The sequence below is a fragment of the Manihot esculenta genome, chromosome 2 (genome assembly GCF_001659605.2).
Source record: "Manihot esculenta cultivar AM560-2 chromosome 2, M.esculenta_v8, whole genome shotgun sequence".
In the NCBI taxonomy this organism is placed as follows: domain Eukaryota; kingdom Viridiplantae; phylum Streptophyta; class Magnoliopsida; order Malpighiales; family Euphorbiaceae; genus Manihot; species Manihot esculenta.
In genome coordinates, this window is record NC_035162.2 from 10,059,190 (window position 1) to 10,084,215 (window position 25,026).

The 25,026-nt window shown below is 36.0% G+C and overlaps 3 protein-coding genes across 4 annotated transcripts; 1 reads left to right on the forward strand and 2 right to left on the reverse strand.

Moving 5' to 3' along the window:
* Positions 1 to 2,263: 2,263 nt before the first annotated feature.
* LOC110605648 (serine/threonine-protein kinase PCRK1) lies at positions 2,264 to 5,273 on the forward strand. Of its 2 annotated transcripts, XM_043954167.1 has the most exons (5): positions 2,264 to 2,939; positions 3,253 to 3,513; positions 3,764 to 3,886; positions 4,388 to 4,788; positions 4,825 to 5,273. In XM_043954167.1, the coding sequence occupies exons 1-5, from the start codon at positions 2,508 to 2,510 to the stop codon at positions 4,976 to 4,978; spliced, it is 1,371 nt and encodes a 456-aa protein (XP_043810102.1). In that variant the 5' UTR covers positions 2,264 to 2,507; the 3' UTR covers positions 4,979 to 5,273. The 2 variants fall into 2 exon arrangements, with proteins under 2 accessions (XP_043810102.1, XP_021599979.1); XM_021744287.2 differs by having other exon boundaries at positions 2,265 to 2,939; positions 4,388 to 5,273.
* Positions 5,274 to 7,008: 1,735 nt separating this feature from the next.
* On the reverse strand, positions 7,009 to 10,522 carry LOC110609078 (probable serine/threonine-protein kinase PBL9). Its single transcript, XM_021748406.2, has 7 exons — positions 10,213 to 10,522; positions 9,841 to 9,934; positions 8,841 to 9,163; positions 8,425 to 8,560; positions 8,187 to 8,329; positions 7,951 to 8,074; positions 7,009 to 7,781 (listed from the first exon to the last, which is right to left on the reverse strand). The coding sequence occupies exons 2-7, from the start codon at positions 9,890 to 9,892 to the stop codon at positions 7,345 to 7,347; spliced, it is 1,215 nt and encodes a 404-aa protein (XP_021604098.1). The 5' UTR covers positions 9,893 to 9,934; positions 10,213 to 10,522; the 3' UTR covers positions 7,009 to 7,344.
* Positions 10,523 to 20,545: 10,023 nt separating this feature from the next.
* Positions 20,546 to 24,413, reverse strand: LOC110609277 (triosephosphate isomerase, cytosolic). Its single transcript, XM_021748742.2, has 9 exons — positions 24,254 to 24,413; positions 23,806 to 23,881; positions 22,975 to 23,098; positions 22,426 to 22,510; positions 22,169 to 22,301; positions 21,779 to 21,873; positions 21,289 to 21,367; positions 21,089 to 21,171; positions 20,546 to 21,002 (listed from the first exon to the last, which is right to left on the reverse strand). The coding sequence occupies exons 1-9, from the start codon at positions 24,290 to 24,292 to the stop codon at positions 20,955 to 20,957; spliced, it is 762 nt and encodes a 253-aa protein (XP_021604434.1). The 5' UTR covers positions 24,293 to 24,413; the 3' UTR covers positions 20,546 to 20,954.
* Positions 24,414 to 25,026: the final 613 nt, after the last annotated feature.

A 25,026-nucleotide genomic window follows, 5' to 3' on the forward strand; every position in this document is an offset into this window, starting at 1 on the left:
AATATTAAAAATGTTTTATATATTTTAAATATGAAATATAATATCAATTATGATCTAATACGAAGGCAACAATGTATACCCTATATTTATATATATACACACATATTAGGCACTATGGAGATATAGAGAAGAGTACACGTAGATGGATCAAAAGTTGAGTGATATAGTATAGAAAAAAAGTGCGAGAGGACGGTGTCTGACTGCTGCAATGTTGTACACTGGATTAGACCCACCACCAGTCAACCAGCTTTGTACTTCTAATTTCCTTCGCGTAATAGTTCCTCTGTTGGTTTGTTACTGTTGTCGTTTTACCTTTTCTTTTCGCATTTCTTGTCGTTTATTGAATTTTTTTTAATACTTTATAATGGAATTAATAGCCCCTAATAGTCTAATATATATTACAAGGTTTTCTTTTCTTTCTTATTTTTTGAAAAAATTATATACATAAGTTTTTAACGAATAATTAAATATATTATGTAGTATAGTTTGCTTTACTAATTACTCATCAATACGCTAATTCTTTAAAAATAATAATAAAATATATTAAATATTAAAAAAAAAACACTGAAAAAAGTTGGTTGATCGCTGTGGTGATGAGAATGGGCTGCATATGGTAGTGGTTAAGCCATTGAGTTCATATTACTTTGTTGTCTACTATGAGGCCCAGAGAGAAAATACGCATTCTGATCCCTTTTCGTTTTTTCCCCTTTAACTACAGGAGGAGATTGCCCTACTCTAAAATTTTAATCCATTCAATAATTTAACTTTAAGAGTTAATTTATTAATTTGACATGAAATCCTTTATAAGTTTTACAATTTTTCAGAAAATATAAAACTCAGAATGTCAAAACAAAATGTATATAAATGTCAACTAATGTGACAATAAATTGAAATATTTAGTCATATGCAATAATTTTTAAGATAATAAATATATATGCATAAAATTAAAATTATTTTCTTATGTACTACTTTTTTTTCCAGGTCAAGGTACTGTGACAGCGTTGAGTATTCTCAATTAGGGATTGAATTGAAGACTTCAAGGATGGCTGCAGCCTCCTCTGGATTTTGACTCTTTTGAAGCCTAACTATGGGCAATCTTTTTCTTCTTTTTTTTTAAAGAATAACCTCCATATTATTCATCCCATTAAAATATATAATTTTAACCTTAATCTGAGGAGTTTGGACAACTAATCATTAAATGTCTGTCATGTTCTCAATCTTACAACTAATTTGGTAGTTTCAGTTTACCAGCGCGTTCATATATACATTTCACTTTCTTTAATCAAATTAAAATATTATAAATTTAATTATCATTTAATAAAATATGTAAGATTTTATTTTTTAAATGTTGCAGTAGGTAATAATAATAGGCATCCAAATACATTAATTGAAACGTGGCCAATACTCCTCATTAACAATAATAACGATAAGCACATCACATCCCGGCCACTATGCTGGTTCATGCATTTATTTCTCTAGACATTGTAATATGCAAGACATCCTTGTTAATTAAGTATAAAACAAATGAATTCGTGTGTGCGTGAGTATACATTATCATGTTTTCCTTTCTTTCTTATATTTCTTACAGTTCGAATTCTAGACATCTATAATTGTTGCTTGTGGATTTCTTTCCTATACAATCATTCATTCTTAAACTGAGAAATACTAATTGTAGTTATTTTTTCGTTTGATTATCGAACATTTTTCATTTATTTATTTATATTAATTATTATTTTTGAAATATAAATAGAATAAGTTTGAAATTACATCTGTAATATTTAATGAATTTAATTTAGTTCCAATAAATTCAATAGAATTGATTAATAATTATTGCATGTGATTTTTCATTTAAATCGATATAGTGGGATAGTTTGAGAAGCGTCACGTTTTAAGTACAGTTGAACCATAAAATTTTCAAATTTGGTTTCCAATGGGAATTCCACAGCATTGGGAAGTAGACTTGGTCTTCTGTTTTGCATTAAGTCAGCAAAATCTGGGGTTGAAAATTTCACAAAAATTAATTAGTTACATCATCATGATAGTGACGTTAATTTTTTTATTCTTTACAAATTAATTTGTCTGTGTGACATAACTACATTAATTATTATTATTATTATTATTATTATTATTATTATTGTTATTAATTTGCTATTTAAGATGGAGGTTTTTCTACTGATTTAAATTTAATATGGATTTATTAAAATGATTAAAAAAAAAAAAAAGGAGACTTAAAGAGGAAGAGGGAGGAGATGTGGGGACCTTCCATTTTTAATTTTCCCTGTAAAAGCCCAGCCATTGCAAATTTAGCAATCTGCGCTCTCCCTTGTGAGTCTGACTCTGAAGTCTGACCCTCTCTGCAAAAGATGGGCCCATCTTATTCTTATTCTTATTCTTCTTCTCTCGCTAATCTAAGTTTCAAAAACCAGAATCGATCTTTGTTGTTTCCTTTCCTTATCTCGCCTGTAACTTTGACCATTCTTTTCTTCTAATTTCGAAAAAAAAAAACAATGAAGTGTTTTCATTTCACCAACGGGGAACGGAGAGAGGACGACGAGGGAGTCGGCGGTGGTGCTGCTGGAACCGATGTCGTTTCAAGGGTCGTGTCCAGGGTGTCATGGGCAAGGTCTTTGAGTATGGCGTCGAGTAGTGTGGACACTAGACGTTCTGAGTTTGACTCTGAGTCTAACTCGTCTAGGGACTTGTCTGACTCGCTTGGTTTCTATGAGTTTTTGTCTCAGCGGAGAGCTAATGATCTGAGAGTTTTCACTTTCGCGGACCTTAAATCTGCTACCCGAGGGTTCAGCAGAGCTCTGTTGATCGGCGAGGGAGGATTTGGCTGTGTTTACAGAGGTGTTGTTAGGGTTCCGGATGATGAAAACGACGGTTTTGATTCTAAAATGGACGTTGCTATAAAACAGTTGAATCGTCATGGTTTCCAGGCATGCATTTTCCTTATCTTTTGCTTTAGATCATAAATTTTCAGATAATTGTAAGAGACAGTAATTGCTTGAAATTTAATTAATTTGAAAATGACACAAATGATGTGTGTATATTGTGTGTTATAGCCGTATTTATTCAGTTCTAATGATTGTAATTAATCTAATTATGTGTATTTCACTATAGAAAAATTGTGATTAGGACGTGCATTTTGATTAGATGATTTCTTGGAAGATTAAAATTTTTTTTATTTGTTTCCTTTTTTAAAGGTAAGCTTATGTGAAATTTTTTTTGTGTTTTGCATTTCTAGTTCAGGGGCATAAGGAATGGATAAATGAAGTGAATTTTTTGGGTGTAGTAAAGCACCCAAATCTTGTCAAGTTGGTGGGTTATTGTGCTGAAGATGATGAAAGAGGGATGCAACGGCTTTTGGTCTACGAGCTTATGCATAACAAAAGTTTAGAGGACCATTTGTTGGCTCGAGTGCCTACATCTCTCCCGTGGATGACAAGATTGAAAATTGCCCAAGATGCAGCTCGTGGATTGGCTTACCTCCATGAAGAAATGGATTTTCAGGTATGTTATCCTTGTATGCTTTGCGACATTAGGTTGGAAGTATACATTGTGCATCACTTTGTAATGTTCGAAACTATTTAATTAATTGTGAACAGCTATTCATTTTATATTATTATGCTCATGAAGAAATTTTCTGTTTTTGTTCAAATCTATTTAAAGTATTTGAGGCGTTTCCATTAGCTGCAGTCTATATTTTATTGGGTTTCTATCCACTGGTTGTTTGCTTAGGATTTGTCTTACATTGATGCAGCTAATATTTCGGGATTTTAAACCATCAAATGTTCTGCTAGATGAGGAATTCAATGCAAAACTTTCAGATTTTGGTCTGGCTAGGCAGGGACCTCCTGAAGGACTTGGACATGTTTCAACTTCAGTAAGTTATTTTCCTAATTTTTTAAGAATTCAATTCAATTGATTTTTTTTAATCAATTTTCTTATTTGGAATGCAATAATTCAATTATTTTAACTTTTTCAAAAGCTTATTATGTAAGAAATTAAAATCACGGATGATTTTTTAAGAATTAATTTGAATTCTTTTATTGCAAAATGAATAATTTCAAATGAAGTTATTAATTTAATTTTGAGCTCGTAGAGGGACTTGTCTGTGTATTAAATTTCACTTCATCTCTCAGCCTTCCTTTTTAAACAGTTAAAAAGGTTTTGGGCACACTGGGAGAAGCACAGCAGTTTCACTGCACACCACCTTTTTGTTTCAGAATATTTTGAAATATCTATTCATCTGTTAATTGGCGCATTAATTTATATCGTTAGACCTAATTTTAAGAAAAGAGGAAGTTGTGTTCTAATATCATTCCTTTATATAAATCCTGGTATCTTTCTGTTATCCTCTGATAATTTAATTGTATTCCTGAAGGTTGTGGGCACAGTGGGTTATGCTGCTCCAGAGTATGTTCAGACTGGCAGGCTGACTGTAAAGAGTGATGTGTGGAGCTTTGGTGTAGTTCTCTATGAGCTTATTACAGGAAGGCGAGCGCTAGAGAGAAACCTTCCCCGGGCTGAGCAGAAGCTTTTAGAATGGGTAAGACCGTATGTATCAGATTCAAAGAAGTTCCACCTTATTTTAGACCCAAGACTTGAAGGACAGCATTGCATCAAATCAGCCCAGAAACTAGCAGTCATCGCAAACAAGTGTCTAACAAAACAGCCAAAATCCCGACCTAAAATGAGCGAGGTGGTGGAGATGCTGGGAGACATCATAAGTGACACATCATCTCAAGACGAAGTTGCCTGTGAACCTGAAGAAGTAAAGGAAGAAACTTCCATGGAGACTGATGAGTCAATTAAACAAGGAACTTCCATGGAGACTGATGAGTCAATTAAACAAGGGAACGGATGTCGGAAGAAGGTTTTTGATTTAAGAGAAATAGTCAACTTGAGGAACAGATCCATAGGGAAATTAGATTGGAGAAATTGGACACCTGGGTTGGTGAGAACTTCAGAATAGACGTTTGATAATAGAAACGCATACACCCTGTCTTGCTCATAGGAATGGAAGAGAAATGATTCTTGATTCATCCTCACTGTTGAAGAGATGAATACTGGACTACATGATATGTGCATAAAGCTGAAGGGCATTAGTTATATGTTGTTTGCAGGATAGCTGTACATATAGTTTGTTGGGCCTAAAGCTACAGGGACATGAACTTGTCTTGAATACACTTTGTAAGAAACAAATTTGCAAGTCGACTATAATTTGTAATTTTTTCCAAGATGCTTAGCGAGATGCTGATTTTCCCGAGTCTTTCTTGCGCCTGGAGTGAATTGTTGAGTGTGTGCACGACTTTGGTTTCCAAAAGTGGGGCCATCCTGCCCTGCCCAACGGTCTTACAGGTTAGAGCATTGCTTATACATGCTTTTATCACTTTTACGAGTATGAAGGCTTCCACATATTTTTCTCTGAACTAGGAAATTCACTTGCCTATCCTTGGAAAAATTATATAGTGAAGAGATTGGCAATTATACAGAACTAGTTACTTTTGAAAAAAAAAATTACTAGTTAGTTATCTTATTCTTAGGGTTGACCATCTATTACTAGACTATATTTATGTAGGCAATTCTAGATGGTACAGAGGCTTTACTATAATTTTGCTCCTATCCTTGACCCTATTGGGGATCATGCTCTGCTAGTAAAAACAAACGTATATCAAATTTGAAGGAGATTGGATTTTCTCATTGACCGGGCTTGGCTTAGGTAGTGCATCCCTACTTTGAACAAGTTGGCGCCATGGTCTTTTCCTCACATTGGCACCCACTGAGGTCCATGCATACACTCCTGTTTGTTTTTACTCTAAAAAATTCTTCTCTACACAGCAATCATGAACAGTTCCCCTCCTCTCTTTTGCTTCTGCTTTACTGCTTATTAGAAGCGCTTGGATGTTATTACTCTTATGAATAAGCTGATACCAGACCCGGAAATTATGCTTGTTGAAAATATATCAATTGTAGCAACGTTTACCTTGAAATAAACCCAAACGAATTCATCATCTCCTTGAAAATGCGCCTCAAGGAAAAAGGGAATCAGCCAGGCCGCCAGGGGGAATGAATGGCACACTATGCCCGTGAGATAAGCCTTTCAAGGCGTATTGGGTTTCAGTTTCGGACTGGAATCGAACTGGATTGGTAGCTTTAATCCTTAATAGTGGAGATATGGGATTGGATTGAAGGGTTTCTGTGGTTCAACTCAAGTTTGGGTTTGAGTTGATTTGATTCAATTTGATCTGATTTGAATTCAATATAAAGTTACGATAAGTCCGGATTTAAGCAATTTAATCCAAATCAAATAGGCCCATGTCTAAATTATGGGCTGTGATGATTAAAAAGGTAGACCCAACCGCCCAAGTCTTTTTCAAAATTTCAAATTGCATATTATGTGAAATTAAACCGACTCGATCGATTTCCCATTTGCTATGAAGTCTCTATCTTATCGGGTAATCTGGCCATTAGGAAAGGATTTTTCTTTTCTGGCTGAGGGGCAAGGAAAATGGCACAACAAATTTATCCCCCGATCTCTGAATCTCTTTTTTGTATTGTTGGACTTTTGTGTTGGGTCCAGAAGGGACCATGGTAGTAAAGTTTACTGTTGCATTTTAGTGGTGTGTGTGCCATCATCAGATATCGGAGCTCAAAGATCATCAAGTCGTTGAGAGTCTCGACGAACTGGAAATCAACATAGCAATGGCACCCCACGAGTATCCGTCTACTTTACCCATATCCTCGACCTTTCCCGGCCGGGCTCATCTGCAACTTTTGTTCTTTAAACACCTTTTTGCTGCTAGAGAAGGGAACAAAAAGTTCACTGTTCACAGCTTTTCCACCAAAACAAACACATGAGATGGAACGTGGAGACAGTAAATGTAGCTAAATACTTGAGCCTCTTCTCCTTTTCCTCCTTGATGAAAGAAACTAATAATCTATCATATAACACACTTGTACATCTAAAGGATGATTACAGATCCAGCTGAGAACAAAAAAAAATGTGATAAAATAAATATTAAATATATCAAATCCAAGCAGCTAGGCTGTGGAAGAAAAAAAACCAACTCGTCAATCGTCATACAAGAGCAATTGCATCCCTGATAGAAGTGTTACATTTTGGTAGATCTGGAAGATACAACAATGTGAAAACTCGTGTTACAGGCTGATCAGCAGATTTTGTCAGCAGAAGGTTGATTTTCAATACATTAGCTGAACCATGAACTGTACAGTCATTTGACAAGTATACTTGAATGGCCCTGATTCACCAGATATAGTCGCTAACCCGCCTGCATTGTATTGACATATGAAAACAGGTATAGTCAAGGTGTACCATTTTTAAGCATAAAGAGGGGAAGCAGACGGTCGAGGATAAGCAGTTGCTGTCTTTCCACCAATAGCATCATCTGCACTTCGTCTACGAAGTCTGCGTGCATTGCTTGAAGGTGTGTTGGTGCTTTCCGTTTCTTTGGAACCTTGGAGTTGTTCCAACGAAGAAACAACCTCATCCATGTTCGGCCGGAACTTGGGTTCACTAGAAATGCAACGCGATGCAAGGGTAGCTGCCTTGTAGGCAACATCCATTGAATACTGTCCTTCCAAACGATTGTCCAGGACTCGAAAAATCTTTCGTTTGTTTGCCAGATAGGGTTTAGCCCATTCCACTACATTGTGTTCTCCAGATGGCCGATTTTTATCGATCGCTCTCCTTCCAGATAACATCTCCAACAAAACAACTCCAAAGCTATAGACATCACTCTTGGCAGACAAATGACCTAGACAGTGAGGAAGTGAAGTGATTGTCAGAACTAGCACATGAAAATAGGTAAGCACATGAACAACTGTGCAGAAAAATCCAGCAAACGAAAGAAACAGCACCTAGAAAGAACCACATTGAGTGGTCTAACAGATTATGTAATACATCCAATCACAATAGAGTAATACCCGTGGCTAGATATTCCGGAGCTGCATATCCATAGGTACCCATAACCCTGGTCGAGACATGACTCTTATCACCTGTTGGCCCATCCTTGGCCAACCCAAAATCAGAGAGCTTGGCATTGTAGTTCTATGATAGAAGCACAAAAGAAATTTTCAGCAGAGCTAATAGAAACTGAAATTTCTGGAGGAAAGTTTTTATTTTTTCAAAAAAAAAAAAAGAATGTTTACGCCTCTAATACCGAATCAAGTAGAATGTTAGAAGTCTTGAAGTCCCGATATATAACTTTATTTTCAGCACTATGAAGAAATGCAAGCCCCTTGGCAGCACCAAGAGCAACCTTCAAGCGGAGATTCCAAGAAAGAGGCTGGAAATAAGACCCTCCTGGAAAAACAGCAATGAATATTATGTAAAGTTCAAAATACTGATCAAAGACTTTTGGCCTCATAACGATAAGAGGTGAAGCAGAAAGAACTCACTCCTAAATAAATGATTTTCCAGGCTGCCTCGAGGCATGAACTCATATACCAAAAGCCTGTGTTCATCCTCTAAGCAGTAGCCAATCAGCTTCACAAGATGAGGATGATAAAATTGTCCCAGATAATTTACTTCAGCCTATGAATGAAGGAAAGAAAAGCAAATGCATAAGTGAATCTCTGCATTCAGAATGCTAACTAGACTAATAAATGGCTGTTCCTAACAAAGATTCAAATGATAAACAAGGTCAATCCTAAAAAAAAAAAAAGATTTGTGGATATTTACAGGTGTGAGCATGTTGCTTCTCCTTCCTTAGCTAAAACTTAATAGGCTCTTCAATATAAAATAAAATAAAATAAATCAACTATGATACTAGACCAATTCTACGTCTATAAAATTAAGGAGAAAATGAACCCACCAACCACTCCTTGTGCCCTTGGAAACCCTCTTGGTTAAGTCTTTTCACAGCAATAACCAGTCCAGTTCCAGGCTTGGCAGCAGTAAATGAATGCTCATCAATCCATCCCTTAAAAACCGAACCAAAACCACCTTCTCCTAAGACACTATCAGGACGAAAATTTCTCGTAGCAGTCTTGAGATCAGAAAAGCTGAAGCTCTTCAGATTAGAGGACTGCAAGATCTGACCTTCGGTCCGAAGAGCTAGTGGCACTGAAACTGATGAGACTTCGCTACTCGAGCTATGATCATTCCCATCTGTGCTAACATACCTCGAGCTCAGCCCTGCACAAGCCAATGTGCAGTGGGGTTTTAATAATCTTTCTAATTACTTTAATCTCTATTTCTATACGAGAGAATCCTTACGAATGTTTCTACATACAATTACTTAAAAGGTTTTCCAATCCTATTTTGAAGGAACAAAGACTCTCATGTACATAAACGATATAGAATAACAATTCAAAGATTGCCCATGGCGACAAATTTAAAAATATTGCAACGCCTGTTTGATTGCCAAGAAACTAAGAAATGAAAATGAAAGCCAGGTGAAATCCGCCCCTTTTGCTGTCAGATATATTTAGGACAACAAACTGACTTTAATTTAGGTTGTGATGATGATTTTTAGCAATGACCATGGTTCCAATTGAGAAGCATCTAACTTTCAAAGTCATCCAATTTCATAGATTTAAACTCCTCAACAAACTATACCTACGCAACAACTACCCGCAATCAAGCACACCACAATTGGAAAAAGGCATGAAACAGATAAGGAAACATTATCAAAAGGGGAAAGAAGGAGATGAGAAAAAATAAGAAGGAACCACAAAAACTCAAGCAAAACAACTTAAATTTGAGCAGGCAGAACTACAAAATAAAACCAAATAAATTAAACTACATGTGTTTGATTTTTTTTTTTAAAAAAAAAAAAAAAAAGAGAGAGAGAGAGAGAGAAATTAGAGTACCTGTGTTGCATGAGCTCTCAGCTTTAATTTGGGCGCTCAAGCAACCTCCCATAAAATTAAATCAAGAAACTAGCACCCTTTTGAAGCTTTCTTCCTACAGACCACAAAATATGGAGAGCTAAGCTCCAGATAACTTGAAAACAAAAGAAAAACTTTAAAAGCACAACAAAAGAGCAGATCTAAGTGTGAAACCGATAATATTTCTTTTCAGCAAAAGGTTTTTACCCAGAAAACAGAAACACCAAATGGATTGCTTTACACAGCAACATCTTTACTTGCAAATAAAATAAGGAAAATCAAACAATTTATTGAAAAAAAGGACAGAAAAACTCACAACCCATGAATGAGAACATAAAGAATTCAAAAACCCACCTCTCCTTTTGTTAGTCCAGTAACAAATCACATACAAGGAAGCAGAGATAGAGAAGGAAGAGAGACAGAGAGAGAGAGCAAATTGACGAGGTTTGAGCTTAGCTTTAGCTTGACTAGTAGCGCAATCAATATAGAGCTAGAGGAAGGTGAAAAGAATTGCATAAATGGCGGGCTGGTCCCGTCTTTAAGCCCAACGTTTTATACCCTGCCCTGCCATATCTCTCTTCGGCTGTCTCTCCCTAAAAAACACAATTCAGAGTCAAGTCAGAACAGATAAGCCCTGCAGCGGCAGCCACTGCTCTCTACCGTTGGATTTGATTTTTAAAAAAGAATCATCACCGCTGCACTGGTTTGTATCTGCTTGCCCCTTTACTTTGCGTGGCTTGGCTTCAAAGCAGCTTCCTTTTCTTGGACTAGTTCAGGCCCTCAATTTCTGCCGTTCACTGTTGGATTTTATTAATTAAAAATCATTTCTCTGGATTATCTCTTGGACTTTCTTGTTGACAATGACGAATGTCTTCCATCTTCTTGTTCTTTTGTTCTTATTATTATTTTAAACTAAATTTGTCAAAATATTGTCATAAATAATAATAATCTAATTAATTAAACTGATCATAATTTTCTAATACTAGATCTCATAAAAATAAAAATAAAAATAAATTTATTAATGTTTAATTTTATTTATTTAATATATTTGCCTGTAAATTATTTACACCTGAAATATCTCTTTCTACACAAAAACACAAGTGAAGTGTCAAGTGGTGACCTCCCACTTGAAATTTTTTATATCCATATCATTCATTATCCAAAAATTGTGGGCATTAATCGAAATATGTGGTTCTAAGCAACCTCCATGACAGACAAATTACCTTTTTAGATCACATGATTTTCCCAGAAATTTCCATCGCTTAGGATTCAAATTACGAGCATTCATCAAACCCTACAACTTAAATCTCCCAATTCTCTATCATGCAAAATTGATTTTTGGCCCATCACTCTCACTTTAAATTCACTTTACACTAAAAAACAATTGAAATTGACAAGTTCCCTCCCTTCACTGGAATTGTCCTGTCCTACATGCAATTTCAACTTCCATTTACGTCAATAAATAATTTGTTTTATTTGTATTTACGTGTAATATATTTATTGGTTCTCATTTATTTCAATTTTACTTCACTTGTAGCGTACAAGGCAAAACTCTACGTACCAAAAGCTTCCAGCTGGAGCCTGGAGATGGAGATGGGGATTGGGTTACAACTGCGGGAAAGCCAAGCAGGGGTGATCAGTATTCGGTTCAAACTGAAAAAATCGATCGAATCGAATTGATTTAAAAGTTTAGTTCGGTTTTTTATATATTTTAGTTCGGTTCGATTTTTAATTTCAAAAATTTTAGTTATTTCGGTTCGGTTCGGTTTTGATCAGAAAAAAACCGAAAAAACCGAAAAAACCGAACCGATTAGTAATAATAATATGTTTTTTCAATAATATATAGAAATTAAATCATATTAAAATTAAAATATTTTAATTAAATTTAAAAATATTAAAAATAAAGTGTAAAAAATAAAAAATTATTAAAAATCGAAACCGATCAAATCGAACCGAACCGAACCGAATCAGACCGGTTCGGTTCGATTCGGTTTCTGACCAAAATCGGTTCGGTTCGGTTTTCATAAACACTCAAATTTCGGTTTTCAGTTTATTCGGTTCGGTTCGGTTTTGAACCGAACCGACCGAATGCTCACCCCTAAAGCCAAGTGGTAACCGAAAAAAAAAAAGCCACACGTGCTAGCCTCAGCTCCGCTCGGCTCGGCTCAAAACGGCTCGTTGAAGCGGTTCTAGAGGCCGGGTCAGGTCATCAGTGTCAATGGGGCAATGGCCCACCCGTCGGTAACATAGTTGACACATGATCTCAACTCTTAATTATTAATACTGAAAAAAAAAAATTTAAGATTGATCTCTGAAATATTTTACTACAAGTAGTTTATGAGTTTCGATTAGAATATATATATATATAAAAATTCATTTAAATTTTATATAATTTTAAAAATTAAAGAATTAATCTCTTTCAGTTATCATGTTTAAATATAAAATTTAATAAAATAAATAAATAAAAATTAATTTAATGTTAAGTAAAAGTTCTGAAATTGTTTTAAATAAAATAAGTGAATAATATATGATTACTCTTCATGTTTAGTATTTACATATTTTTTATATTATGATGATGAAATAAACATTTAATTACAATATTACCATAAATTTAAAAATATAAATATTATTAAAATAATAGGTGTTGTGAATTAAGGAGCGCAGTGAATTTAAAAGACGAAAACCTAATTACGAAATTCACGTTCTGTATATTGAAAGCAAAAGGTTGTTAGATAACATAAAAGAAAATAGGTGGCATTTTTAATTAAGAGACGTAAAAGTTTGAAAATGAAAGATTGATTATACAAGTGCCAAGGGTGGCCATTTTGTCGACGAGATTGACGCCCACCATCTTTGGCTTTTCCGCAATCCGTACAATTTTTTAAACTTTAATATCAGAAAAAAAGCTTCTGGAGATTTCTTCACAATATTCTATCCGGCCGGGTCTAGTTTTTGGGCTCTGGGTTTTGGTTGTATTCTGCTAAATGGGCTTAGCTCTGGTTTAGCCCACCCCTCCACTTCTCCAAATTTTATTCACATACTTAAATTTCACTTTTCCTTTTTTTTTTTAAATAAATCCTTAAAATAACAATGAATGATGTTTCACTTTTCTTTTCTTTACTTTAAATGAGAGAGGAGAGGATTTGTGATATTTTTTTTCCTTCAGAGTAAGTTATCTTTTGAATAAGAAACATTAAATAGTGAAATATACAAAATATAACCAAAATGTGTTAAAATAAAGTAACCTTGAAAGAGATGATTTGTCAATGTTTTATTATTGTTAGAAGGATGTTTTAAATATAATTGGAAATTTTGATCCTTCTAAACTGATTTCTTTTGATGAACCTTTTTTATTTTAACATTACAATTTCATTCATTTCTTCTATACTACACATATTAATTGTATATTTTATGCTTACTTGTCATTTATTCTCAACAATCTAATACTAAGCACAATAAATTATATTTTTTTACCAAATAATTGAGCATATTATTAAAAAAGCTTTGGTATGGCTGTCAATGGAACAGTGACGTGACAAGCGAGAGGGGAGTTGCAGAATTCTGAGTTGCAATGGTTTACTTTTCGTCGTTGTCTTTGGCCCTATTGGTTTTTGTTTCAATTTTTGTCTGCATGGCTTCTCCTTCGTCTCTGTTGGATCAGCTTATTACTACGATGGACTCTCTGTGTTATGATGATCCAGTTCTTGAGTACGATTGGTGATGAGACTACCTCTCATAAGTTGCTGCTCAAGATTCCTAGCATCAAGAAGCATATCCCGTGGTTTATTAAGTTTCGGCTACTTAAGGTTTGGCAGTTTGTTGATGAGTTCCAAGTAAAACGAGAACAACCAAATCTTTTTATCTTGATCTTTTCTTCTGATGAGCAGGTTTGTTTTGTTCTTAATGGTGGTCCTTAGAATCTCTTCTGCTCTTTCAGCGTTGGTCCCCTAATGTCTCTATCCATGTGATTGAGTTTCCTACCACGGACTTTTGCATTCATTTGTATGGTTTGCCCTCACGTATATGGACGCATGCTAATGCTCAGCGTATAGCTTCATTGTTTGATGGTTTACTCTCTGTTTCTTCATCAGATGAGTTGAACGTGGGCAGGCTTTATTTTCGCATCTGGGTTCGCTTCCAGGTTTCTCAACCGTTAGTTTCTGGTTTTTACTTTAAATCTGATTCAAGCAAGATCTGGGTATCAGTTCGGTATAAAAATTTTCCTTTCTTCTGCTTTGTCATATGTTCCGTGTATGCTTTTTTGCCCCAGCATCTCCAGTTGATGAGCTCTCTAGTTTTAAATTTGGTATGTGGCTCTCTGCATGCTTGATCGACGCCTTCCTGCCAATCCATAACTGATACTCAGCGAGTTCCTGCTACCTCGTCAGTCCTCCAGAGTAATTGAGCCCTTCATCGGCTCTGGTTCCCTTTCTTCTTCCTGGTGACTCTGCCGACCATGAAGTCGTTTCCGATGTACCCACTATTTTCCCATTGTACCCGTTGTTTTCCCATTGCACGGCCACCCTGTCCCTGCTTTTTCGATCCACGGCTCTATTTTCTCATGCTCATGTGACCGGCTGCGGCTGGTGTCTGGTGTCTCTATGCAAGCTTCCATGCAGCCACATGATGTGCAGTGTTTTTCTTTTCCACCGCTTATTGTTGTTTCTCCTCTGGACACTAATGCCTCCTTGCTTTCGGCGTGGCAGAATTTGCAAGGCTTAGCCTCTCATTCGATGCCACTGCCACTTTCTCAATCCGTGCCCCAAAGGTTCTCTTCTTTTGATGTTTCTGCCTTGTCTTGGCCTCGACTTACGGTGCCAATTTGTGCTGCCACGTCGCCTTCCATTGGCTGTGGAGAGCAGATTTATGCACCCATTACATGTTCCTCTCTTTCAGTTGGTTTGGTTGGACGGAAACGACAGTTTGGTGATCTTGATTTTTGTGACCCACCTATCCCTCGTACTGGCTCTATTTCTCCTATGGATCATCGCCCGACTTTTTCCGCAACTTTACATCCAATCATGATGGTACAAGAGGCTTTGGACTTTGCTCTTCTTCATCCTTGCCCTTTTAATTGTTTGGTCCACCTAGCTAGCAGTTTGCTACATCCTGAAACTATTATAGCTGGTCCTTCTAGTTCTCAAATTGAGCAGCTGTTGCATATTACAAGCTCTTTACCTATGTTTTCACGGATCCCTATGTCTTCTTTGGCTGCTAGGACCCTTGATACTAAGTCTGGGTCTTTCCGTCCTCATCCTTGCTTTTGGCAGCGACTGTCTTCAGAGCATTGTGGCTATGCCAAGTTCTCCTCCGAGAGCTTTGCTCTCTGATGCTATTATTACCTCTACTTGTGTGGTTAGTTCTTCTACGGCTATGGTGGCTAGCCTTGAGCCACCTACAGTGCCATAACATTGCTGGTTTAGAACTGTCAGGGACCTGGCAAATCTGTGACAATTATAGCTCTATAGGGGCTCTTATGTAAATACAAGTCGTCCATAGTATTCTTTATGGAAACTAAACAATATTGTACATACATGCAATGTTTGCAGCATTAGTGTGGTTTTTCTTTTTTCCTTTTTTGTTGAACAGGTGAGTAGGGCAAGAGGCTTATCTTTGTGGTGGAATGAGTCTGTCTCTCTCTCCTTCCTTGGTTATTCAACATTTTGTTGACTGCATTGTACAAATGGATCCTACTAATATCCAATGGCATCTTACTTTTGTTTATGGTTATGCGGTCTCAAGTTCTTGGGATTTTTTGTGAAATGATTTGATGCCTTTGTCCACTTCTTCTTCTCTCCTTTGGTGCTGTTTCAGTGATTTTAATGCTATCCGTGGTTAGAAGGATAAGATTGGTGGTTGCCCTGTTCGTTCATCACAGGTGGCAGGATTTGAGGCCTTTATAAGTTCGTGTGCTTTACTTAATCTTCCTTATAAAGATCCCTCTTATACTTGGTTTAATAAAAGATTTGGAACACGAGCTATTCAATAACGTTTGGATCGTGTATCGGTTTCACCTTATTGGCTCGTGAGCTTCCCTCAAGCTCAACTGCTCCACGAGGATTTGCTTGCCTTTGACCATCGGCCTCTGCTGTTGTCTCTTTTAGGTGGTCCACCTCGGAGATCCTTTGTCTTTTATTTTGAAAGTAAGTGGTTATTACATCCTCAATATTCTCAAGTAATTCAGCAGGCCTGGAGCGCTACTTTTCATGGTTCAGCCATATTCTCGCTGATGCGTCGCCTGCAATCTTGTAAAACTTGCTTAAGTTCCTAGCATCATCATGTTTTTCAAAATGTGGTTACTCAGGTACATCATTTACAATGCCAGTTGTGGGTGTTGTATAATCAGCATTTTGCTAGTTCCAATGCTCATATCAAAGTGTCTTTATTATCTCAACTCCAATCTCTACTGCAGAGTGAGGAATGGCATTAGCGGCAACATTTTCGAATTCATTGGCTCAAAGAAGGGGATCGCAACACTAAATTTTTTTATGTTTCTACACTCCGCCGTCGTCAATACAACCACATTGCTCAACTGCAGGATGAGTCCAGTTGCTGGCTTGATCGGGATCTTGTTCTTAGGCTTTTTATTCATAATTACTTCTGTTGACTTTTTTCTACTGGTTCTTTGCTGTATTGTGAACATGTTCTTGCTGTTGTACCTATATTGGTTATGCCCGCTATTAATGAGGCCTTACTAAGACTCGTCACTGATGCGGAGATTCAGTAAGCTGTGCTTTAGTTAGGAGGTGATAAGGCCCCCTGCCCGGATAGCTTCTCTGGTATTTTCTATCAGCATAATTGGGACATGGTTGGGCCTTCGTTATGTCTGGCAATTCGATGCTTTTATGAGACTGGTTTTTTACTTCATGAGATGAAAATAACTAATATTTTTCTCATCCTAAAGTGTCATATCCCGATTGGTGTTCATCAGTTTCAAACTATTAGCCTTTGTAATTTTACTTACAAGGTCATTTCTAAGACAATGGTGAATCGGCTGAAATCGTGGATCTCTACTTTAATCCCACCTGATCAGGATGTTTTTGTTTCATCCCGGACAATTCAAGATAATATTTTAATTGCACATGAGATGTTTCACCATCTTCGAACCTCGACCAACAAACTTCACTCCTTGGCTTTGAAATTGGACATGCATAAGGCCTATGATCAAGTGGATTGGCTTTTTCTCCGTAAAGTCCTCACTCAAATTGGACATGCATAAGGCCTACAATTAGTTTTTCAATTTTGTTTAATGGTGTTTCTACTGCTTCTTTTTAGCCTTCTCGAGGTATTAGACAGGGGGATCCATTATCTCCTTACTTGTTACTGTTTGTTCCTCAACTGCTCTCTTATTTATTATCTTCAATGCATGTTCATAGGCTTATTAAGGGTATTAAGGTTGCGCAGTACGCTCCTCCGATCCTCGATGTTCTTTTCGCTGATGATACTCTATTATTTGCCTGTACTTCTTGACAAGAAATAAGTACTCTTTTTGGTCTTCTCCAGTCTTATACCTTAGCTACAGGACAAACTATTAACTATCAGAAGTTCCATATTTTCTTTAGTAAACATACGCCTCCTGATCTCAAAGGTGATATTTTATGGCAGTTTGGAATGCAAGAGATTTCTTCGTCCTGTCAATATTTAGGCCTTCCAGTTCTCCTGGGTCGATCTCGTTAATAGGTTGTCTCATTTGTTATGGGTAGGGTTCGTTTGAAAACTCAATTTTGGAAACATAAATTGCTCTCTCAGGCTGGCTGTGCTACTATGATTCAATCTGTGTTATCTGCTATTCCTTCCTACTTAATGTCTATTTTTTTTATTTCCTAAACAAGTGTCATCTCAACTGAATAGTCTGCTTCCTAACTTTTAGTGGGGGAATGATGTCCATAGCCATAAGATGCACTAGATTAGTTAGCAACGGTCTTGTACTTCAAAGTTTTTTGGTGGACTTGGTTTTAGGGATTTTGAAAAATTTAATCTTGCCTGTTTGGAAAAACAGTGTCTGGGATTGCTTTATAACCAGGATAGTTTATGGGCCCGTCTTTACAAGGGTATTTACTTTTCTTGCTCATCCTTTTGGCATGTGACTCCTAAGCGAGGCAGTTCTTGGATGTGGCAAAGCTTGCTTGCAAGCCGTGATGTTTTTCGCCTTGGTGCTTGCTTGAATATTGGTGATGGACTGTCCACTCTCTCTCTTCTGATCCTTGGATTCTTTTGGCATCCCAATTTTTTACTCCACAACGTATTTTCTGCCCTCCTAACATCACTAAGGTAGTTGACTTAATTGATCATTGTTCTTTAACTTGGCATCCGCGACTAGTACATCTACTCTTTGATGCCCCTCTAGTCCCTATTATCTTGGCCATTCTAGTTGCTCCTATTGGTATAGTCGATTCGTGGGTTTGGCATTTCACATCCAATGGACAATACACAGTTAGGGGTGGTTATCATCTCCTGATAAACTATGCTCTTGATTTTGATTGCTCCTTGTATTTGTTTAGCCATTTGTAGAAAAATATTTGGACTGCTCAGGTCACCCCTAAGTTGTATATCTTTCTTTGGCGATGCTTTCATGGGGATTTACCTGTTTTTGCTAATTTGTTCCATCGACATTTAGTTCTTTCCTCTCTTTGCCCACTATGTCAATCTCAATCTAAAACCATTGAACATTTATTTTTCTTTTATAATTTTTTCAGAACAGTTTAGTTTCTCAACCCATTTGGCTATAAGCCTTCTTCTGCTGGTTTTCCTACTTTCGTCAGTGGTGGGCGAACTTATTGAACTCTTCGCTTTTCCAATCTTTTGACCCTTATCTCCTCACAGTGGTCATTGTCACTTTATGATATATTTGGAAAGCGAGGAATAAGTTTGTTTTTAATAGGGTGCAGCTTGATCCTCACGTTATTTCTTTCTAGATTTCTTATGATCTTCATCAATTTCAGCTTAGTGGCGTTTTTTCTAATCATTCCTCTTCGTCGGCCGCCTCTTTGGGAGTGCCCCTGTATTTGGCTTGGCATCCTCCCTCTTCTGTTGTTAAACTTAATTGTGACTTAGCTTGGATCAATCATTTTTCTTTGGCTGCTATAGCTGTTATTGCATCTAACAGTATGGGCACTGTTCTTTTTAGATTCATTAAAAGTTTTGGTGTTCGTTTGTTAATGTTGGTGAAGCTCGGGTTGTTTTGGAGGGCGTTTTATGGAAATTAGACACAGGTTATCGGGTTATTGAGTGTGAGACAGATTCTTCCACTCTTCATGCAGCGGTTAGTGTTACTCATCCGTTTCTTCTTTGGAACATTAGTTCTACCGTATTGGCTATCCTTCATTTTTGTTCTCACTTTTTGCATATCTAGTTCTCTCGTGTGCCTCATGTAGTTAATCATTTTACAAATCTAGCTGCTAAACTTTTTTTACGACATTTATTGTCTTCGGACTAGTTTCTGCATAGATTTTTTTGGAGCTGTCCCAACTTTTGTGGTTATTGTCATCTTTAGCCTTGTAATGCATTGTTTTGCATGGTAAAAAAAAAATCTAATACTAAGCACCACACATCATAACAAAATTCAATTAGAAAATCGGACATATTAGTATCTTATTGAATTATAAAATAAAATGTATGTGCCGTAAGTTTACTCTAATGTTTCATGTAAAACACTGCAAATTTTGTATTATTATGAAAATTTTAATTTGTAGAAGAAACATAATGCCAGTAAAAGTAATATGTTATTTAAGTTGATATGATAAATTTTCCCAAGAGCAAAAGAAGCCTGTGGTTTTTATTAATTTAAATCCCATGTTCTAAAACCACTTGGGAAAGAGAGTGGTTGTATGGTAAGCATACGCCGTAGTGGGTTGCCTAATCTGTGGTTGACAAAAAACACTATTTATGGCCCAATAAATCTTTACAGTTGGAGAAAACAATTGTTTTTTCATTTAGTTTCCATGGTCAATATATCAATGAATATTGTAATGTGTGGAGGGACATGGCATCCAAAGTCAATTCTCCTGGTGTTTGTCATTTTTGAGAGGAAAAAAAACATTTATTTCCAAAAAATCCATGCAATGACAAAATATAAATTGCTTTAAGGTGAATATTCACATTCAATAGATATACTTCCCTTTCAGTACACATGGTCTGTCCATTACGTTTCCACCCTTATTATATTTCCCCTCACTTTTCAACATGTATATAAAAGAGGGCTAAAAATAGCAAAAGGGGAAGAAGAAAAAGAACATTGTAGATGAATACTACCTTCGATAGCCCTAGTATACCTTTTATTACTTTATTCAGTCACTCGTGAGCTCCCCCACGGATAAAGCTCTTATGCCGTCTCTATTTAGTAACGTGGAATCTAGAAGCTGCAGGGCGTAGGGAGCTGGTGCGAACTGTAAAAGAAATTTTGCGAGCTAAAAAGCCAATAAAAAAAATTCTAGGAAAATTATGTGGTCTTATCCTCGCTTGGCATATCAAATAATAATAACAAGGTTCCGCGAAAATACGGTTCAAACAGAAGGATCGGGCGGCAAGCACGTGCACGTCAAATTTAATTTCTTTGTATGATCCTATTTCTCCTCCCAACCCCCTAAATGCAACTCTGAATTAGGGTTTAAAATCCAAATGGCCCATTCTAACGTAGCAATTACCAATAATGAGCATCATTATCTCAATTGATAGCCAAATCCCCTCATAGCACAATCACCTTGTTTTACAACATTGAAGGATACAACTAAACCCTGTCATGCCTGCCCCCAGGGATTCAAAATAATTTGCCATGTCAATTAACTACACATCTTTGTCCTTATTCTACTTCAAGCACCAAAACCTCAATGCCAACAGGACTGAGGACCTTGCTCAATACATGTAAGAGGAGGACTCAAATGAAGGAAAAATAAAACAATTGCATACAAAACAAAACACCCTCAAAACTACATAGGTCATAAATCCTTGGTTTAGGATAAAGGCCGATAATAAAGGACTGGCTTATTCCTTTTCCTTGGGCAAGCAAGGGCCAATAAACAGAAAAACAGCTAACAATGGTTGCACCGAGTTAGATAAAAGGGCATTCAAGTAACTCGACAGATTTCAGTGGACCTCAATCACTCCTTCTTGACAGTGGCGGACTTGATTATGTCAATGAATTCCGGCTGATAGAAAGCAAATATGGGTAAAGATCAGCCATTGAAGTTGAGAACCAAAAAGCAAGTACAAAGTCATAAGCAAAATGACCCACCTTAAGAGAAGCTCCACCAACCAAAAATCCATCAACATCTGGTTTTGCAGACAACTCTTTGCAGTTTGCTCCATTTACAGAACCTAAAGTAAGGCAAGGTATGGAGAAGTTAGTTCTAAGCAGAATCATGTGATAATTGACAGACTGTTAACCCTACAAACCTTGAGTTTAAAAAACAAGCAAAAACAGGTTAAAGTTACCTCCGTAGATAATTCTTGTTGAGGCTGCAACATCAGCACTGACATTGTCATGAAGCCACTTCCTCAATTCCAAATGGACCTAGTTCATTAATCAACCAGATGAAGTAAAAGCAATCAGCCTCAGTAAGTACTTATTTCCTATCAAATCAATTGGTGTCCTATGCATAGTCTAATTACACTAACATGGAAAAGGGCTATAAGCTGTGCATTAGGGACACATGCATCATGAATTAGCATAATGTTAGTCAAAAATGAAGAGTTTTGTACATGACAAGCAAATTACTTTATGATTGACAAAAAAGTCTGTCTGGATGTGTCATTCTCACATGGAGGAGAGAGTTCTATAATTTAAAAACAAACCCTTAAGAATCCATTCATACATACAGAATCTACAGGATCTAAATACATGAACTGAGGTAGAAAATAAATGTAAATGTAATGAATTCATAAACAAAACATCGACTAAATAAATTGGTAAATTCAGGCTTACCTCTTGAGCCTGAGCAGGTGTTGCAACCTTCCCTGTACCGATGGCCCATACTGGCTCATAAGCCAAAACAACATTAGCCCAGTTGGTTACTTTGTCTGCAAGAGAATAACAAGGGATCATTTATGAAGTGTCAAAATAGGCAGAGAGATGGAAGAGCAAGCAGGTAAAAGTGTACAATGTGCTAATATATATCCAAGTGGAAGATACTTAGGGGAAGAAATTGAGAAACTTTACAAATTAAACAAAATATATTTGCTAAAAGAAAAAAAAAATCTACAGTTCTCAACCAATGCAAGATCCCAGTTATAAATTAGGTGTAAAGAAACTTCTCTAGATGCAATCCACTTAATCAAAGAATTGAAATTTGCATCTCCGACTATATGGAAGTACCTGCTATTGCTTTTGTTTGTGCAGCAACAACATCCATTGTGGATCCTGATTCTCTCTGCTCAAGTGTCTCACCAATGCAAGCAATCACTTTTAAACCTTGAGAAAGTGCATATGCAACTTTATCCCCAACAAACTGCAATAAAAGGAAAAAGGAGTACACCTCATAAATAATGCAAAAAAAAAAAAAAAAAGTAAGAAGAAAATAAATAAAATGCTGAGAATGTAAAAATATGCTTGCTGGAAAATGACATACTTACCTCATTTGATTCATGTAAAAGCGATCTTCGTTCAGAATGGCCTAGAATGACCCACGGTACACATAAATTCACCAGCATCTCAGCACTGTGCATAAAAGATACACCAACTTCACAAAACAATACACTTAAGGAGAAAAATGTTCGATAAGTAGGCAGTTTACAATATGTGCACTTGTGTGCACACAATTTAAGGGGAGAAAAGGGCTGGAAAAAGGAAGTATACAAGGATCAAATCTTGGTATTCAATTGTTTTATGACTTGATACCATATCTCAGAAAATATATCACCATATATCCAAAACAAAAAGAGGTTCATCCTCCCTAACATGAGAATAGATCATCTCCGATAACATCATGTATGTTAAAGAGGTCTATAAAGCTACCTCCTCAAGTGTCACAAATAAATTATCTGAAAAAAACTAAATAATAGTTACTTGGGATTTTCACTATAAACAGTACTATATTTTAACAGCAAAACCACAAAATATTTCATGAAAAAGAATATGCTGCAATAAAACAGAGATCATAAATTTATCAGATGTGAACATACCTAACTTCTCCAGTAAAAGCACCACCTTTGCGAACCCAACAGTTTTGTGCTGCAACCTGGAAGTCAGGTCTCAGTATACCTTTTACCTTTGGAAGAAATACAAAGGGAGGGCTCACAACAACCTCTGAAATAACACAAAAGGATTCACTGATCATTAGACAATACTGCACACATACAGTCAGAGAGAAAGAGCTATAGAAGCATGGATATTGTATAATTGTGGAAAGAAACTTGAGGACAATAAGGTGAACTGCGTTATCATCCACTGAATCAGGTCTATGCATAGAGAATTTAAGGAACTTTCATCCAATGCAGAGATGATATGGATTGAATCACCATAAGTAAAAAATACAACATGGTTGTATAGTGCAAACGAATGTAATTGTAATTTTCTTTCCTTCTAGAACTTCATAACCTATACATATTCAATAATACTCTTCAAATGCCACAGAAGTTAGAAATGACAGACAACCAAGTATGACAAAAATGAACTCATAGTTGCATACAGTAAGGTGCATATATTTCTATTCTTTCTATGCAGTGAAGCCTCAAGAGAGTGATCAAAATTCCTAATGCTTCTAAATCCAAAACGAGCCTCCAAATTACAATTTTGTTCTACAAATAAGTTTTCATTCAACAGAATATGAGATAGAACCAAATTCCTTCCGTAATTGAAAGTCAACATTAGAGATAAAGGGCCTGTTTGGTTATTCTTAGAAGTGGAAATGGAAAAAGTAATGGAAGCAAAAGCGTATAAGACCTGACATTTTATGATTTCCATGCTAATTTCACTTCCAAAATTAAGGAAATAAAGAGCCCACGAAAACTTGCCTACAACATCCTCAGAAGGGACCTCAGCTTCGTTCAAAATGGTGACAATCTTCTTCACCTCCTCAGTTGTTCCATTCTGCAACATCCCACAGAAAAATTCAAACAAATAAACTCAACACATTAGTAAATGATGCAATTAGCACAAAATCACACTGACACACTTCCGCTAGAGTTGCATCAGTTTGACATGCAAATCAGATGTTTAAGCATCGGATTTGAACACATCAGATCTACTAACAGTCACAGAAATCAAAACAGGCAAAATGGATAAGATCGTTCAACTCAGTGCATGGTGATCAGATTTTAAAAAATCGGTAGAATTCCATAGAACAAACTCTCCAAAATAAAAAAAGAAAAAAAAAGGCAATATGAAATCTCAACTGAAGCAACAATAAAGAAGAGCGAGCAAAACAAAGTAAAAAGAGAGAATAAATTTCCAGTTGCATACGCATTTCCAGTTGCCGCCGACGAAGAATTTTCTGGCCATAGTTGCTTAGGTTGGGTGATAGAAACGAGAAGAGATGAAAACCACAGCTCGTAGATTTGGGAGTGGCTACAGAGTACAGGGACTTTATAATGAGATTCCGCACAATGATCGACGTGGGACTGGACGCTCTGCTTTTATGTTATGCCGATATTATCCTCCGTTTTTTTTTTTTTTTTTTTTTTTAATGCCAAATTTCGACGATCAAATTATACACTTTTGGATGATTTTTGAAATGTGTAATGACTAATCATTCATATTATTTCTTCAAAAACTTTAATTTTCTCTATAGGTTATAAGTATACTTTCACATAATGTATTAATTAAATTTAAAAAAAATAGAACACTTTCGTTTATTTTAAAAAATAAATTCAAATATTTATATTTTTATAAACATATTTTAATATTTTCTGTAAGTAGCAACTATTAAATTAAAGAAATAACAAACATATTTAAAGGAATTATAGTTTAAATTTTTTAATGAATTTCTGAAAATATGAATTATAATTTAAAGTTCAATATATTTTTTTAATAATGCATTTACCCGACTAATTTTATACACATAATATCATATATATCTCAAAAACCATACCCTGAAGGATTATGTTGTTGGTTAATACGATCAAACTCCAACAATTATATTTTCAATGGAAAATATCATTCTTAGATTTAAATCCAGAAATTTTTTTTTTTATATATAATTTTATTTTCTTGTGAAATGATAGTAGATTCATTTC